Genomic DNA, 16,202 nt, shown 5'->3' with positions numbered 1-16,202 from the left:
ACCGCTTTGACATAAAGCCATATATCCCTCCCCCAATGCGGTGGTTTGAGTGCTGGAAGTTCGGCTATATGTCTTCCCACTGTACTTCCAGTGTCACCTGTTGGGACTGTGAACATCCTTCACATCCCAGTACTCGCTGTGCTGTGCCTCCCATAGGTGTCAACTGCGGAGAGCACCATTTGCCATGCTCGCCAGACTGCAGGATTCTCCAGAAAGAAAGAAAAATAATGGAATAAAAGACCATGGACTGACTGACCTACACTGAGGCTAAGAGAAAGTAGGAGAGGATACATCCTCTGCATATGACATCAACCTACGCTGCCACGGAGACAATGGTTCTACCATCTTCCATTCTGCCACGAGCAGTTAGCTCTGAGCTGTCATGCTCCACACCTGCCCTCTTGATGGTGAGGGGCACTTTCCTCCCTGTTGCTCCTGCACAACCTACTTAAGGAGCACCCCCCCCCCCCCCCCCTCCAACCATTTGCAATGTCAGTCCCCACTTCTTAGTCGAAGAAATGTAAGTCTTCTTCAGCTCCTCTCACTAGGAAGGGACCCTTTGAGTCACTCACTTCCAAGGTTCCTACCAGTGGCAAAGCTGATACCCACCAGTGGTTGAAGCAACCACACGTAGCTGGGCGTAGGGCTTCATGGTCCTCCTCAGTCCCTGAGACTGAATCAATGAAGCCCTCCCAGCTGGACAAACCTAAGCAGCAGCGAGAAAAACCTAGAAAGAAGAAGAAGAAGAAGAACCAAGGCATTGCGGTGGCATCCACACCACCACCACTACCTACAAGCTCTTGTGTCTGAGGATGAGGTGGAGATTCTGGCGTCCTCTGAGGACCTAAATCTCGCTGGGCCCTCAGGCACAAAGGATGTCGATCGCACAGGTACTCAACTGGTGGCAGCAGGTGACCCTCAGGCGTAGACTACCTCATTGAGTGTTTCATGCCTTCCCAGTCTCATGATCATGTAATCCTCCTGTGGAATTTTGGTGGTTTTTTCCACCACCTGGCTGAGCTGCGGCAACTGTTAAACTTTACACCAGCTTTCTGCATTTCCTTCCAGCAAACTTGGTTCCCACCAATGCGGACCAGTGCGCTCCGCGGCTGTAAGGGGTACTACAGGAACGGCAGTGACTATAATCAAGTGTCGAGTAGAGTTTGCATCTGTCCTGAACTCAGTACGTAGTGAACCTGTGGCTCCTCAAACCCCTCTTGAAGCTCTGGCTGTCAGGATAAGGACAATGCAGGAAATAACTGTCTGCAATGTATGTCTTCCTCCAGATGGTGCAGTACTCCTGAACGTATTGGCTGCACTGATTGATCAACTCCTTAAACCTTTCCTACTTTGGGAGATATTAAAGCTCATAACCCCTTGTGTGGTGGCGCAATGCTTACTGACTGAGGGAGAGAGGTCGAAAATTTGCTGTCACAACTCGACCTCTGCTTCTTAAGTACAGGTGCCGCCACACATTTCAATGTGGCACATGGCACATATTCAGCCATTGATATCTCGGTTTGCAGTCCTGGCCTTCTCCCATCTATCCACTGGAGAGCACATGACGACCTGTGTGGTAGTGATCAGTTCCCCAGTAGTGATCAGTTCCCCATCTTCCTGTCACTCCCCTGGCATCATGCCCACAGATGCCTACCCAGATGGGCTTTAAGGCAGACTGGGAAGCCTTCATCTATGCTGTCACTGCTGAATCTCCCCCACCTGGTGCCATCAATGTTGTCATTGAGCGGGTCACTACAATGATTGTTTCTGCAGTGGGAAACACGATCCCTCATTCTTTGTGGTGCCCCCAGTGAAAGAGTTCCTCGGTGGTCACTGGAAGTCACTGAAGAAATTAGAGCATCAGCGCATTCTACAGCAACATAAGCAACATGGCATTAACATCAATGGTATGTTATCTACCGACGCAATCGTGATTGCCGAGCACTTAGCTGAGCTCTATGTGCGGGCCTCTGTGTTGGAGAACTAGCCCCCCCCCCCCCATCCTTTTGCACTCTCAAACGGTGGATGGAAAGGAAATTCCTCTCATTCACTACACGCCACAGTGAACCCTATAATGTTCCGTTTACAGAGTGGAAGCTCCTCAGCGCATTTGCACGTTTCCCCGACACAGCTCCTCAGCCGGTTCGGATCCACAGTCAGATGATTAAACATCTCTTGTCTGACTACACGTGACATCTTCTCGTAATCTTCAACCGGATCTGGTGTGATGGCGTCTTCCCATTGCAGTGGTGGGAGAGCACCATCATTCTGGTGCTCAATCACAGTCAAAACCCACTTGATGTGGATAGCTACCAGCCCATCAGCTTCACCAACTTTTATTGTAAGGTGCTGGAATGTATGGTGTGTCGGCAGTTTGGTTGGGTCATGGAGTCACGTGGCCTACTGGCTCCATGTCAGGGCGGCATCTGCCAGGGTCGCTCTACTGCTGATAATCTTGGGTCCCTCGAGTCTGCCATCCCAACAACCTTTTCCAGATGCCAACATTTGCTGTCTTTTTTGACTTACGTAATGCATACGACATGACGTGGTGACATCATATCCATGCCACATTGAATGAGTGGGGTATCTGGGCCTGCTTCCAATTTTTTTTTCCAAAACCTCCTGCTGCTCTTTACATTCCATGTCCAAGTCAGTGTCTCCCATAGTTCCCCCTGTATTCAGGAGAACGGCATTCTGCAGGGCTCCGTATTGGGTGTATCTATTTTTAGTGGCTATTATCGGTCTAGCAGTGGCTGTAGGGCTGACGCTTTCACCTTCTCTGTATGGGATACCTTCTGCATTTCTTACTACTTCACCAGTACTGGTGCTGCTCAGCAGCGCCTACAGGTAGCCATTCTCAAGGCGCAGTCATGGGCTGTAACCCAAGGCTTACCAGTTTTCAGCCACAAAGTCGTGTGTCATGCACTTTTGTTGGCGTCACACCGTTCATCCAGAACCAGAACTCACTGTAGTGGAGACATTGATTCTTAGGACTGGTTTTCAATGTCCGATTGACTTGGCTATCTCACCTTCGTCAGCTTAAGCGGAAGTGCTTGTGGTATCTCAATGCCCTCCGCTGCCTGAGCAACACCAACTGGGGGTGCAGATTGCTCTACGCTGCTGCAGCTCTACAGACAGAGCCGTTGTTCAATCCTGCCTTGACTATGAGAATCTGGTTTACAGTTCGGCGGCGCCCTCAGCATTGCATTTACACAACCCAGTGCACCACGGCCTTTGCCTATCGATGGGAGCTTTTAGACTGAGTCCGGTGACAGGTGTCCTGGTGGAGGCTGGAGTCATTCCATTAAAGGTTAGGCATGCACAACTGCTTGCCACTTAAGTTGCACACATTCGTAGTTCTCCTGCGCATCTGAATTAGCGTCTCCTTTTCTCAACTACGGCGGTTCATCTCCCGCATCGGCGGCACAGGTCAGGGCTTAAGATTGCGATTCGTGTCTGGTCCCTTCTCTCTGAACTGGAGTCCTTCCCCTTATCACCTCTCCTCGAGGTCCATTCATGTACACCTCCATGGTGTACACCTAGGCCGCAGATTCTTCTGGACCTTTATCATGGCCCTAAGGACTGCATTAACCCTGCGGCTCTCCGCTGTCACTTCCTCTCGATTCTCAACAAGTACCGGAGCCATGAAGTTGTTTACACCGACAGCTCGATGGGTGATGGTCACGTAGGCTTTGCGTATGCCCGTGGAGGACATATTGAACAGCACTCCTTGCCAGATGGCTGCAGTGTTTTCACTGCAGAGCTGGCAGCCGTATCTAGTGCTCATCCCCTGGGGAGTGATGTCTCCTGTGTACTGACTCGAGCAGCCTACAAGCTATTGACAAGTGCTACCCTTGTCATCCTTTGGTAGTCACCATCCAGGAATCCATCTATACCCTGGCATGGTCCCATCTTTCAGCGATGTTTGTGTGGACACTAGGACACGTCGGAATCCCAGGCAACGAACTTGCTGACAGGCTGGCCAAATAGGCTCCGTGGAAACTGCTTCTGGTGACGGGCATCTCTGAAACTTACTTGCATTTTGTCGGCTTTGGGAGACGGAATGGCAGGACAGTATGCACAACAAACTGTGGTCCTCTCGCAGGGAGTCTGTCACCCTCTGCCAGCTCCACGTTGGCCATATGTGGCTAACGCATGATTACCTCCTCCGTTGTGCCGACCCACCTCGGTGTCGCTGTGGCTCACAAATGGTGGTCGTCCACCTCCTTCTGGACTGCCCACTTTCCGCTGCTCTGCAGCGGACTTTTAACTACCCCACCTCCCTACCTTCGGTGTTGGGCGACAATGCCTCAACAGCAGCTTTAGATTTAAGTTTTATTTGTGAGGGTGGGTTCTATCATTTGATTTAAGTTTTAGCGCATGTCCTTTGTCCCTCTGTGTCCTCCACCCTAGTGCTTTTAGGGTGGAGGTTTTAATGTGTTGGAGAGTGGCTGGCTTCTCCTTTATATTCTCATGGATAGCCAGCCATGGTAATCTGCTCTCTTGTATTGATCTCTTCATGTTTCTTGTGTCTCTGTGATTTTCTTGTCCGAGTTTGTCCATTTTAGTGTTTGTTGCCGTTCTGTCATTCTTGTGGTTTTCTGCTTTCTCCAGCTGGGTTTTGTATGTCTCGATTATTTTGCCCCCACCCTTGTGGAATTATTTTAATTGGTATGAGGGACCAATGACCTAGCAGTTTGGTCTCTCCCCCCCCCTCCCCCCACCTTCTTTTAAACCAACTGACCAACCCCCTGTCCCCCATGTAAGATTGGACGAGATTCAGCTTGACACCCCACCCGATTCCCCCCCCCCCCCCCCCCCCACTCCCTCCTCCCAAGCACCTCACATAATTAATGGGTGGACTCCCCTCCCAACTTGTTCCTCCTGAGAAACACTTAAATTGAAAACACAATCTAATTTTATGGTGCTGCTCATGATGTAGTCAGAAAGTACATTTATTCAGATTTGCGGGTTTAAACATTGATTTGCCTGTAGCAGAAATGAGTGATAGTGTGTCACACATGAATTTGTATTGCATTAAGTTCTATTTATTACATTTAAGGCCTCTGTTGCAAATCTGAAATTTTTCTGTTCTCAGGTTCCATTCTGTGGGAATAGTGGGATAATGCCTGATGTAAATTGTCAAAATGCAGTAGGTTATTTGGCTGTCTACAGGATATGTTTTGCACTTACATGCTTCTTTGCACTCATGGCTCTTATTATGATTGGTGTTAAGACGTCTAAAGATCCTCGTTCAGGAATTCAGAATGGGTGAGTCACATTGCAGTAAAAGATTTCTGTGAATGTTAATGGAAAACTGTAAACATCTGATGATAGAGAGCTCACTTGTAAAATACTAGCCTGTAAGATTATTTTTTAGACACCTGACCTGTTTGTTTTTGTGGCTTTTCATCTGTCTTTCCATTGTATCTGTCTTTCCATTGTGTATGAAGTAATAAATGCTGTATGGTATAAAACCAGTTCACACTCAAACATGCCCCAACTTAGCTTTTTGTGTGAACGGGTATTGTAATACATTTGACAGTATTCTGAGTCACTGTTGTTAATGAAATCTATCCAGTGGCTCAACAAACTAGTATCTAAGCATTATCCATTCTACTTTACTTAATAAGTCAGTGATCTTTTGTGCCTGGTTATGGGTTAGACTACTGAACAACTAATTTCTCTCTGTGAACGATATAATCCTGCTGTGTTCTCCAAGGCTTTCAGTCTGGAAGCTTCAAGAGAATCGGATTGGTCATCCTCACCTGAGCAAAACTGCTTGTAAGTTGAAAATACAAAGATCAAATTTCCTTGTTTGAGCCTTCCTCAGAATACATTTTGCAAACTCAACCATATCATTTGTTGGTACAGTAAGAACTAGTTACTGTCCACATGCATAAATGGGATGACTCACAAATCTGTGGCACAAATGGTGCTAAGTATCATAATGGACTGTCCATTGTGTTCTCGCTTCCTGCGCCCGGGCTCCCGGGTTTGATTCCCGGCGGGGTCAGGGATTTTCTCTGCCTCGTGATGGCTGGATGTTGTGTGATGTCCTTAGGTTAGTTAGGTTTAAGTAGTTCTAAGTTCTAGGGGACTGATGACCATAGATGTTAAGTCCCATAGTGCTCAGAGCCATTTGAACCATTTGACTGTCCTTTGTGCACTACTAATGGATTGCTCGAAGATTTATATCAAGCTTGCACCAAATCAATTGTTCGGTTGGAATAACTGAATATTGAAATTTAATTTTTCCTTTTGTTTGCTCTGTTAATGGTTTCTGTTTCTTATCATTGCTGTACCAGAGTGGTATACTTACAAGTAATTGTCCAATAGTATAAAATAATAATAATACACAACAAAATAAATGAAAATACAACTATGGAAGAGTTACAACTACTGGTTTATGTAGGAGCACTCACTACACTAAATATACACACTAGGCAGAGATCAGAACCAACTAACACACAGAAGAAACCCACAAAACCAGCATGGCAACACAGGCTACAGATCACAATAGATGAACTGAGAAAAGACATCGGACAGCTAACACAATTTATAAGAAATGAAATATCAGACAAAAAACGAAAAAGGTTAGGTAAAATCTCACAACAAGAAGCAATAGAGCAATTAGATGAAAAGAAGCAGAAATTACAAGCATTGGCCAAACGACTTAAAAGATACAAAGAAAGTGAAAATAGAAGGAAGCAAAACCAAACATTCAACACAAACCAAAAGAAATTTTACCAGACAATAGATAACACACACATTAAAATAGACAATCCACCGAACATAACAGACATGGAACACTTGTGGAGCAACATGTGGTCAAACCCGATACAACATAAGACACGCACGGTGGATCAAGCAGAAACAGACTCATACAAGATGATACCACAAATGCCTGAAGTGATAATTTTGCAACATGAAGTCACCCGAGCAATTAATTCTACACACAACTGGAAAGCCCCTGGAAATGATAAAATAGCAAATTTCTGGCTAAAGAAGTTCACCTCAACACATTCACATCTAACTAAATTATTTAACATAATTGTTGGGTTCAAATTAATGATATGAATATAATAGAGGGAAACTTCCACGTGGCAAAAATATATCTAAAAACAAAGATGATGTGACTTACCAAAAGAAAGCGCTGGCAGGTCGATAGACACACAAACATACACACAAAATTCAAGCTTTCGCAACCCACAGTTGCTTCATCAGGAAAGAGGGAAAGATAAAAGGATGTGGGTTTTAAGGGAGAGGGTAAGGAGTCATTCCAATCCCGGGAGCGGAAAGACTTATCTTAGGAGGAAAAAGGGACAGGTCAGGTACACACACACACACACACACACACACACACATCCATATCCATCCGCACATATCTGCATATGTGCGGGTGGACGGACATGCGTGTGGGTACAAGTGCATACCACCCCCCCCCCCCCCCCCCACCTGCCCTCCCCCCCAAAGGTAAGTCCCCCCGCTCCCGGGACCGGAACAACTCCCCACCCTCTCTATTTTCTCTTTCTGTTTTTGCCAGTAGTTTCACTTTGTATTCACCTTCTCCTTTTTACCGTAATCTACTATACAATTTTATCCCGCCTATATATACTCAATAATACGTAATCCACTTCCAAACCATAACCAAAAAATTTTTTCCCGCTTTCAACACTACCGCTGCTATAAAATCCACCGTTTCTAGTTCACAAACGGTTCCTTTCACCTATTAAACAACCATTTCGGTTTAGTTCTAATAACTTTCGCTTTATTTCCATTTCCGTTTTTCCCACATCACTGATCATTTTAGCCGCTCCCCACAGGTTTTAACGTCATTATTTCTTCGTCAGACAATTGTTAGCCTCATTTTGATAATCTGCCACCACAAAACCACTCCTTTTAATACATTTACACATAGTATTTCTCCACCCTTTTATGTGTTTTGGCGGCAACACAACCACCTAACCTTTATGCACATCGTTGTCTACCAACCCAAGTTCACCACAGATCAACATAGACCAGCTTTAACCAACACTTTTTCGCCTTTTTTCACACCAGATCTCCAGTTGCTTTCTAGTTCACCTTTATCTCTCCCAATATATTTTTATTTTCATTTCAGCCTCATGTTACACTTTCCACCTTCTAATACCATGTCACCCCCACAACGACCCCATTAAGTTTTATTTCCATTCCCTCCGCAAACATGCCTTCGCCCTAGCCTGATTACGCTCCCATATTTTATTTTCTCAGGCTTGTCTGACATTTGGCATTACCCCCAAAGGCCTCACACTTAGTTCCCATCTCTGGTTGCAACCCTTCTTTCCATCAGTCAATATACCAGTTCCAAACTGAACAATCCATTGCCCTCACCCACCTAATCCTTCACCTACACATCAACTCAGCCAATGAACACACCCGTCAACTGCTATCCTTAATAAAAGTCCTCAATCTTTCCTCTCCCACATCCACACTGGCTGTTCAGAGCATCCTCATACAGGCCAACCACAAATTAGAACAGCGTGCCACCCTCCACCTTAAAAAACTATCCAGTCTCCTGGTTTCCCACCTCCGGAAAGGCAACTCACTCACCCTTCACAACCTTTCCAGCAAACCTCAACCTCCTCTCATTGCACACAAACCCAGTCTCTCCCATCTACTCAATCTCCCACTTCCAGCTCCACTCCCTCCAAAACCTCAAAATTCCAATCAACACAATCTGGAACCACAACACCCTAATTCAGTAGTTAACCTTTCCTCCAAACCTCTCTCCCAGTCCGAAACCTCTGTCCTATCCAAAGGCCTCACCTTCAGCCCCGCTCTCAGATTCAACCAAACAGCCCTCGTCAAAGATTTACTGTCCTACACCCGTACTCTCTGCTGGAAATATCACTTTGCCACGAAGAAAAATGATCCTAATCCTACTCCTAATGATCCAACTCCCCAAGACACTATCCAAATTGGACCCTACCTGGAACAGTTACGTCCTCCCTCACAGCGGGACCCACCTCCTCTTCCTCAAAATCACCCTCTCCAAACCTTCCAGGAATTTCTGACTTCCAGCCTTGCCTCTCAATCCTTCTTAAAAAACCTTAATCCTACTCACAACATCACCACTGCTGATGCCCAGGCTATCCATGATCTGAAGGCTGACCGATCCGTCGTCATTCTTCCGGCGGACAAGGGTTCCACGACCGTGGTACTAGATCGTTTGAGTATGTGGCTGAGGGACTGCGTCAGCTTTCAGACAACACCACATACAAAGTTTGCCAAGGTAATCCCATTCCTGATGTCCAGGTGGAGTTTCAAGGAATCCCCAGAACCTTAGGCCCCCTACAAAACCTTTCACCTGACTCCATCAACCTCCTGACCCCACCGACACCCTCACCCCTACCTTCTTCCTAAAATTCACAAACCCAATCATCCCGGCCACCCCATTGTAGCTGGTTACCAAGCCCCCACAGAACGTATCTCTGCCTACGTAGATCAACACCTTCAACCCATTACATGCAGTCTCCCATCCTTCATCAAAGACACCAACCACTTTCTCGAACGCCTGGAATCCTTACCCAATCTGTTACCCCCGGAAACCATCCTTGTAACCGTTGATGCCACTTCCTTATTCACAAATATTCCGCACGTCCAGGGCCTTGCTGCGATGGAGCACTTCCTTTCATGCCGATCACCTGCCACCCTACCTAAAACCTCTTTCCTCATTACCTTAGCCCGCTTCATCCTGACCCACAACTTCTTCACTTTTGAAGGCCAGACATACCAACAATTAAAGGGAACAGCCATGGGTACCAGGATGGGCCCCTCGTACGCCAACCTATTCATGGGTCGCTTAGTGGAAGCCTTCTTGGTTACCCAGGCCTGCCAACTCAAAGTTTGGTACAGATTTATTGATGACATCTTCATGATGTGGACTCACAGTGAAGAAGAACTCCAGAATTTCCTCTCCAACCTCAACTCCTTTGTTTCCATCAGATTCACCTGGTCCTACTCCAAATCCGATGCCACTTTCCTTGACGTTGCCCTCCATCTGTCCAATGGCCAGCTTCACACGTCCGTCCACATCAAACTCACCAACAAGCAACAGTACCTCCATTATGACAGCTGCCACCCATTCCACATCAAACGGTCCCTTCCCTACAGCCTAGGTCTTCGTGGCAAACAAATCTGTTCCAGTCCGGAATCCCTGAACCATTACACCAACAACCTGAAAACAGCTTTCGCATCCCGCAACTACCCTCCCAACCTGGTACAGAAGCAAATAACCAGAGCCACTTCCTCATCCCCTCAAACCCAGAACCTCTCACAGAACCACCCCAAAAGTGCCCCACTTGTGACAGGATACTTTCCGGGACTGGATCAGACTCTGAATGTGGCTCTCCAGCAGGGATACAACTTCCTCATATCCTGCCCTGAAATGAGATCCATCCTTCATGAAATCCTCCCCACTCTACCAAGAGTGTCTTTCCGCCGTCCACCTAACCTTTGTAACCTCTTACTTCATCCCTATGAAATCCCCAAACCACCTTCCCTACCCTCTGGCTCCTACCCTTGTAACCGCCCCCCGGTGTAAAACCTGTCCCATGCACCCTCCCACCACCACCTACTCCAGTCCTGGGACCCGGAAGGTGTACACGATCAAAGGCAGAGCCACGTGTGAAAGCTCCCACGTGATTTGCCAACTGACCTGCCCACACTGTGAAGCTTTCTATGTGGGAATGACCAGCAACAAACTGTCCATTCGCATGAATGGACACAGGCAGACAGTGTTTGTTGGTAATGAGGATCACCCTGTGGCTAAACATGCCTTGGTGCATGGCCAGCACATCTTGGCACAGTGTTACACCGTCCGGGTTATCTGGATACTTCCCACTAACACCAACCTGTCAGAACTCCGGAGATGGGAACTTGCCCTTCAGTATATCCTCTCTTCTCGTTATCCGCCAGGCCTCAACCTCCGCTAATTTCAAGTTGCCGCCGCTCATACCTCACCTGTGTTTCAGCAACATCTTTGCCTCTTTACTTCCGCCTCGACTGACATCTCTGCCCAAACTCTTTGCCTTTACAAATGTCTGTCTGTGTGTGTGTGTGTGTGTGTGTGTGTGTGTGTGTGTGTGTGTGTGTGTGTGTGTACCTGTCACTTTTTCCCCCCTAAGATAAGTCTTTCCGCTCCCGGGATTGGAATGACTCCTTACCCTCACCCTTAAAACCCACATCCTTTCATCTTTCCCTCTCCTTCCCTCTTTCCTGATGAAGCAACTGTGGGTTGCGAAAGCTTGAATTTTGTGTGTATGTTTGTGTTTGTTTGTGTGTTTATCGACCTGCCAGCGCTTTGTTTTTAGGTATAAATTATTTAACAGTTACATTGCAGACCCATACACATTCCCTGATACACTTACGCATGGAATAACCTATCTGAAACCTAAAGATCAAGCAGACACAGCAAACCCAGCAAAATATCGCCCCATAACATGCCTACCAACAATATACAAAATATTAACTTCAGTCATTACACAGACATTAATGACACATACAACATAGAACAAAATTATACATGAAGAACAAAAAGGCTGCTGCAAAGGAGCACGAGGATGTAAAGAGCAACTGATAATAGATACAGAGGTGACATATCAAGCTAAAACTAAACAAAGGTCACTGCACTATGCATACATTGATTACGAAAAAGCTTTCGATAGTGTACCCCACTCATGGTTACTACAGATATTGGAAATCTACAAAGTAGATCCTAAATTAATACAGTTCCTAAACATAGTAATGAAAAATTGGAAAACCACACTTAATATCCAAACAAATTCAAATAATATCACATCACAGCCAATACAGATTAAGCGTGGAATATACCAGGGAGACTCATAAGTCCTTTCTGGTTCTGCCTTGCTCTCTGAACCCACTATCCAACATGCTAAATAATACAAATTATGGATATAATATTACTGGAACATACCCACACAAAATAACACATTTGTTATACATGGATTATCTAAAACTACTGGCAGCAACAAATCAACAACTCAACCAATTACTAAAGATAACAGAAGTATTCAGCAATGATATAAATATGGCTTTTGGAACAGAGAAATGTAAGAAAAATAGCATAGTCAATGGAAAACACACTAAACAAGTAGATTACATATTGGATAACCACAGTGACTGCATAGAAGTGATGGAAAAAACAGATGCCTATAAATATCTAGGATACAGACAAAAAATAGGAATAGATAATACAAATATTAAAGAAGAACTAAAAGAAAAATATAGACAAAGACTAGCAAAAATGCTGAAAACAGAATTGACAGCAAGAAACAAGACAAAAGCTATAAATACTTATGCTATACCAATATTGACCTACTCATTTGGAGTAGTGAAATGGAGTAACACATACCTAGAAGCACTCAATACACTTACACGATCACAATGCCACAAATATAGAATACATCACATACATTCAACAACAGAAAGATTCACATTAAGCAGAAAGGAAGGAGGAAGGGGATTTATCGACATAAAAAACCTACATTATGGATAGGTAGACAATTTAAGAAAATTCTTTATAGAATGAGCAGAAACTAGCAAAATACACAAAGCAATCACTCATATAAATACATCAGCTACACCATTGCAATTTCATAACCACTTCTACAACCCTTTAGATCACATAACATCAACAGATACGAAGAAAGTAAATTGGAAAAAGAAAACACTACATGGCAAGCACCCTTATCATCTAACACAGCCACACATTGATGAAGACGCATCCAACACATGGCTAAGAAAAGACAATATATACAGTGAGACGGAAGGATTCATGATTGCAATACAGGATCAAACAATAAACACCAGATATTACAGCAAGCATATTATTAAAGATCCCAATACCACAACAGATAAATGCCGACTTTGCAAACAACAAATAGAAACAGTAGATCACATCACAAGCGGATGTACAATACTAGCAAATACAGAATACCCCAGAAGACATGACAATGTAGCAAAAATAATACAACAACAACTTGCCATACAACATAAACTAATTAAACAACACGTCCCCACAAAATGTACTGGAGACTGATGAATACAAATTATACTGGAACAGAACCATCATAACAAATAAAACACCACCACATAACAAACCTGACATCATACCAATAAAAAGAAGAAATTAACACAACTAATCGAAATATCCATACCCAATACCACAAATATACAGAAGAAAACAGGTCATAAAATTGAAAAATACATCCAACTGGCTGAGGAAGTCAAGGACATGTGGCATCAGGATAAAGTTGACATTATACCAATTATACTATCAACTACAGGAGTCATACCACACAATATCCACCAGTACGTCAACGCAATACAGCTACATCCAAGCATATATATACAACTACAGAAATCTATAATTATTGATACATGTTCAATTACCCGAAAGTTCCTAAATGCAACGTAACATATACCGTACAGTTACAAGGAAGTCACGCGTGATCGAGGTCCGCGTCACTTTCTATTTTTGCCCAGACATAATGTCTGAGAAAAGAAACAACAATAATAATAATGGTAGTAGTAAAATATATATATATATAAAAACAAAGATGAGGTGACTTACCGAACGAAAGCGCTGGCAGGTCGATAGACACACACAAACATACACACAAAATTCAAGCTTTCGCAACAAACTGTTGCCTCATCAGGAAAGAGGGAAGGAGAGGGGAAGACGAAAGGAAGTGGGTTTTAAGGGAGAGGGTAAGGAGTCATTCCAATCCCGGGAGCGGAAAGACTGACCTTAGGGGGAAAAAAGGACAGGTATACACTCGCACACACACACATATCCATCCACACAGACACAAGCAGACATATTTAAAGACCATATGTCTGCTTGTGTCTGTATGTGTGGATGGATATGTGCGTGTGTGCGAGTGTATACCTGTCCTTTTTTTCCCCCTAAGGTAAGTCTTTCCGCTCCCGGGATTGGAATGACTCCTTACCCTCTCCCTTAAAACCCACTTCCTTTCGTCTTCCCCTCTCCTTCCCTCTTTCCTGATGAGGCAACAGTTTGTTGCGAAAGCTTGAATTTTGTGTGTATGTTTGTGTGTCTATCGACCTGCCAGCGCTTTCGTTCGGTAAAGGTTATGATTATGCTGTTTCCCGCTGTTTTCAAACCTTACTGTGTCAAGCTTATGTCAGTTTATCACTGTGGACTGAAAGGCTAAAATTTCAACAATGGTGGTGCACTGGCATATGGAATTATATGGGTCTTGTTTGAAAACACAGGTACACTGCTTTGGTATTTATGAGCAGTGTATTCACACAGTGTGTATAATATTTATGATGCCAGATAATATTCACAATAAGTCTTGGAATACATACACAATGACCATTGTTCACTGCTATATTATATACACATATAGTGCTGATGGTTGAGCAGTTAATTGCTCACCTGCTGCTATTGTCTTCATAAACATGGTACTCAATAACTTTTATAGTACCCATGCATGATATACTCTACAGGCTGTGCTTTCGCAAATACACTGCCCGATTACCTTGCCTGTCCTCAATCCCAGCTATTCATAGCCTCACTCCTTGGCAGCAACTTCTGTATTGTCTCTTAGCTCCCATGCAGACTGTAGAATGTCTACCTGAATTGTCTGCAGTCCTTTTCATAAAAATTGTCATTTTTTGACTTATGCTCATTCACATGAAATCAGAGCTCGAAATGTACTGGGTAGAAGAAACTTAAAGAAGCATGTAAAATGGAGCCGAATTTTGTTCTCTCAGGGGCTAGAGTTAAATATTAAGCCTAATATCTCGTGTGTTTATGTATGAAGAGGCAGTTGACTGGGAGAGGGAGATAGATCAGAGAAAGAGGGAGCGCAGAGAGGAAGGTTTGAGTGAAGTGTGGAGAGGGAAGGGTATGTGGACATGGGTGCAGGATGGGGACACCCGAAGATTGAGGACAGGAGGATCATGGGATCAAAGGATTGTATTTCAGGGGAGGTGGTGGAGGTGTTGTGGGGGGAGCGGGCAGTAGGCAGTGAATTACAGGTGGCACAGGTCTTGAATCAGTCACTGAAGCCAAGCATGCAGCAATATGTTCTGTCATTGGGGTGTGATCTTAGCTCTTGGCCTCAGTTTGGTGATGGCATTCATTTGGATAACCCCAGGAGAGCTTGAAGCCAAGAACAATGTGCCAAGAAACAAACAATGGCCACTGCTGGCTCCCGCCTCTGCTTCACCAACACCCTTCAGCAGCAGCAAAATGTGATAACATTCTTGGTGTTAATACCATGGGGCCAGCCTCAGATACGCCGTTCTGGCATGATCGAATTCTGCGTCTTCGATGCGCATTGCCAGTTACAACAGCCACCGTAGGCATTCTGTGCTCCAGATTGTTCAGTGTGACATACAAACACAGCTGTAACTGTGAAGTCAGCAGGGAGCAGCAGCATTTAGATCCAACCGTGCTAGCTCATCTTGTCAAAAAGCTGGGGCAATTACGTGATGCCCAGTCCGATGGTCAGTATTGTTACAATGAGGGGGGCTTCATTCCCTCCACATCGTATGAGCATGTGTATGCTCGAGCAACTCAGCCCTTTGCAACCGTCTCAGGTGTATTATGAGGGACCCAGTCATCCTCGCCCTTAGCGAGGTGTCAGTGAGGGACTTTCATGTCCTGCAACATTGGATGTGGTATAGTCAGATGTGTTCAGTTGGAGCAGCCGATATTAGGCCGGCACAGGAAGTGCCAGGAAACATCAGCCTTCACTTGCGCAACACCCACTATAGTATTGTATGCTCAGCTCTATTTCCTTCGCACTGTGGTCGTCACACTGGGTGGTGCCAAATACGCATCCATCTTCAGCAGGGGACTGCCACCTGTACCTTGCCATATGTGCTTAACATTGTAGGTAGACAGCTGGTTGGTGGTGTTAACTACTCCATCGCAAGTACCCACCTCTGTTACGCTGTGGCTCCCAAATGACAATCGTCCACCTCTTGCTGGACTGCCCACTTTTGGCACCTCTTTCGCGGACTTTTAACTTTCCCAGCTCCCTACCTTCGGTATTCGGCAACGGCTCAGCAGCAGCTTTAGTTTTACATTTTATCTGTGAGAGTGGGTTTTATACTTCTATGTAGGTTTTAGCGCATGTCCTTTGTCCCTCTGTCTCTGCCAC

The 16,202-nt window shown here is 45.0% G+C and overlaps 1 protein-coding gene across 2 annotated transcripts in view; it reads left to right on the top strand.

The window, feature by feature from the left end:
• The window catches only part of LOC124777017 (probable serine incorporator), a 114,585-nt gene that overhangs the window by 4,693 nt on the left and 93,690 nt on the right, over window positions 1–16,202 (top strand). For both annotated transcript variants that reach the window (XM_047252269.1, XM_047252270.1), the window contains exon 3: window positions 5,099–5,271. In XM_047252269.1, coding sequence (XP_047108225.1) covers window positions 5,099–5,271 — 173 coding nt within the window. The remainder of the gene's footprint in view (window positions 1–5,098; window positions 5,272–16,202) is intronic.

The sequence above is a fragment of the Schistocerca piceifrons genome, chromosome 2 (assembly GCF_021461385.2).
Source record: "Schistocerca piceifrons isolate TAMUIC-IGC-003096 chromosome 2, iqSchPice1.1, whole genome shotgun sequence".
Taxonomy (NCBI): domain Eukaryota; kingdom Metazoa; phylum Arthropoda; class Insecta; order Orthoptera; family Acrididae; genus Schistocerca; species Schistocerca piceifrons.
The sequence above is the reverse complement of the archived record's forward strand: the minus strand, read 5'-3'. Positions and strand labels throughout refer to the sequence as shown.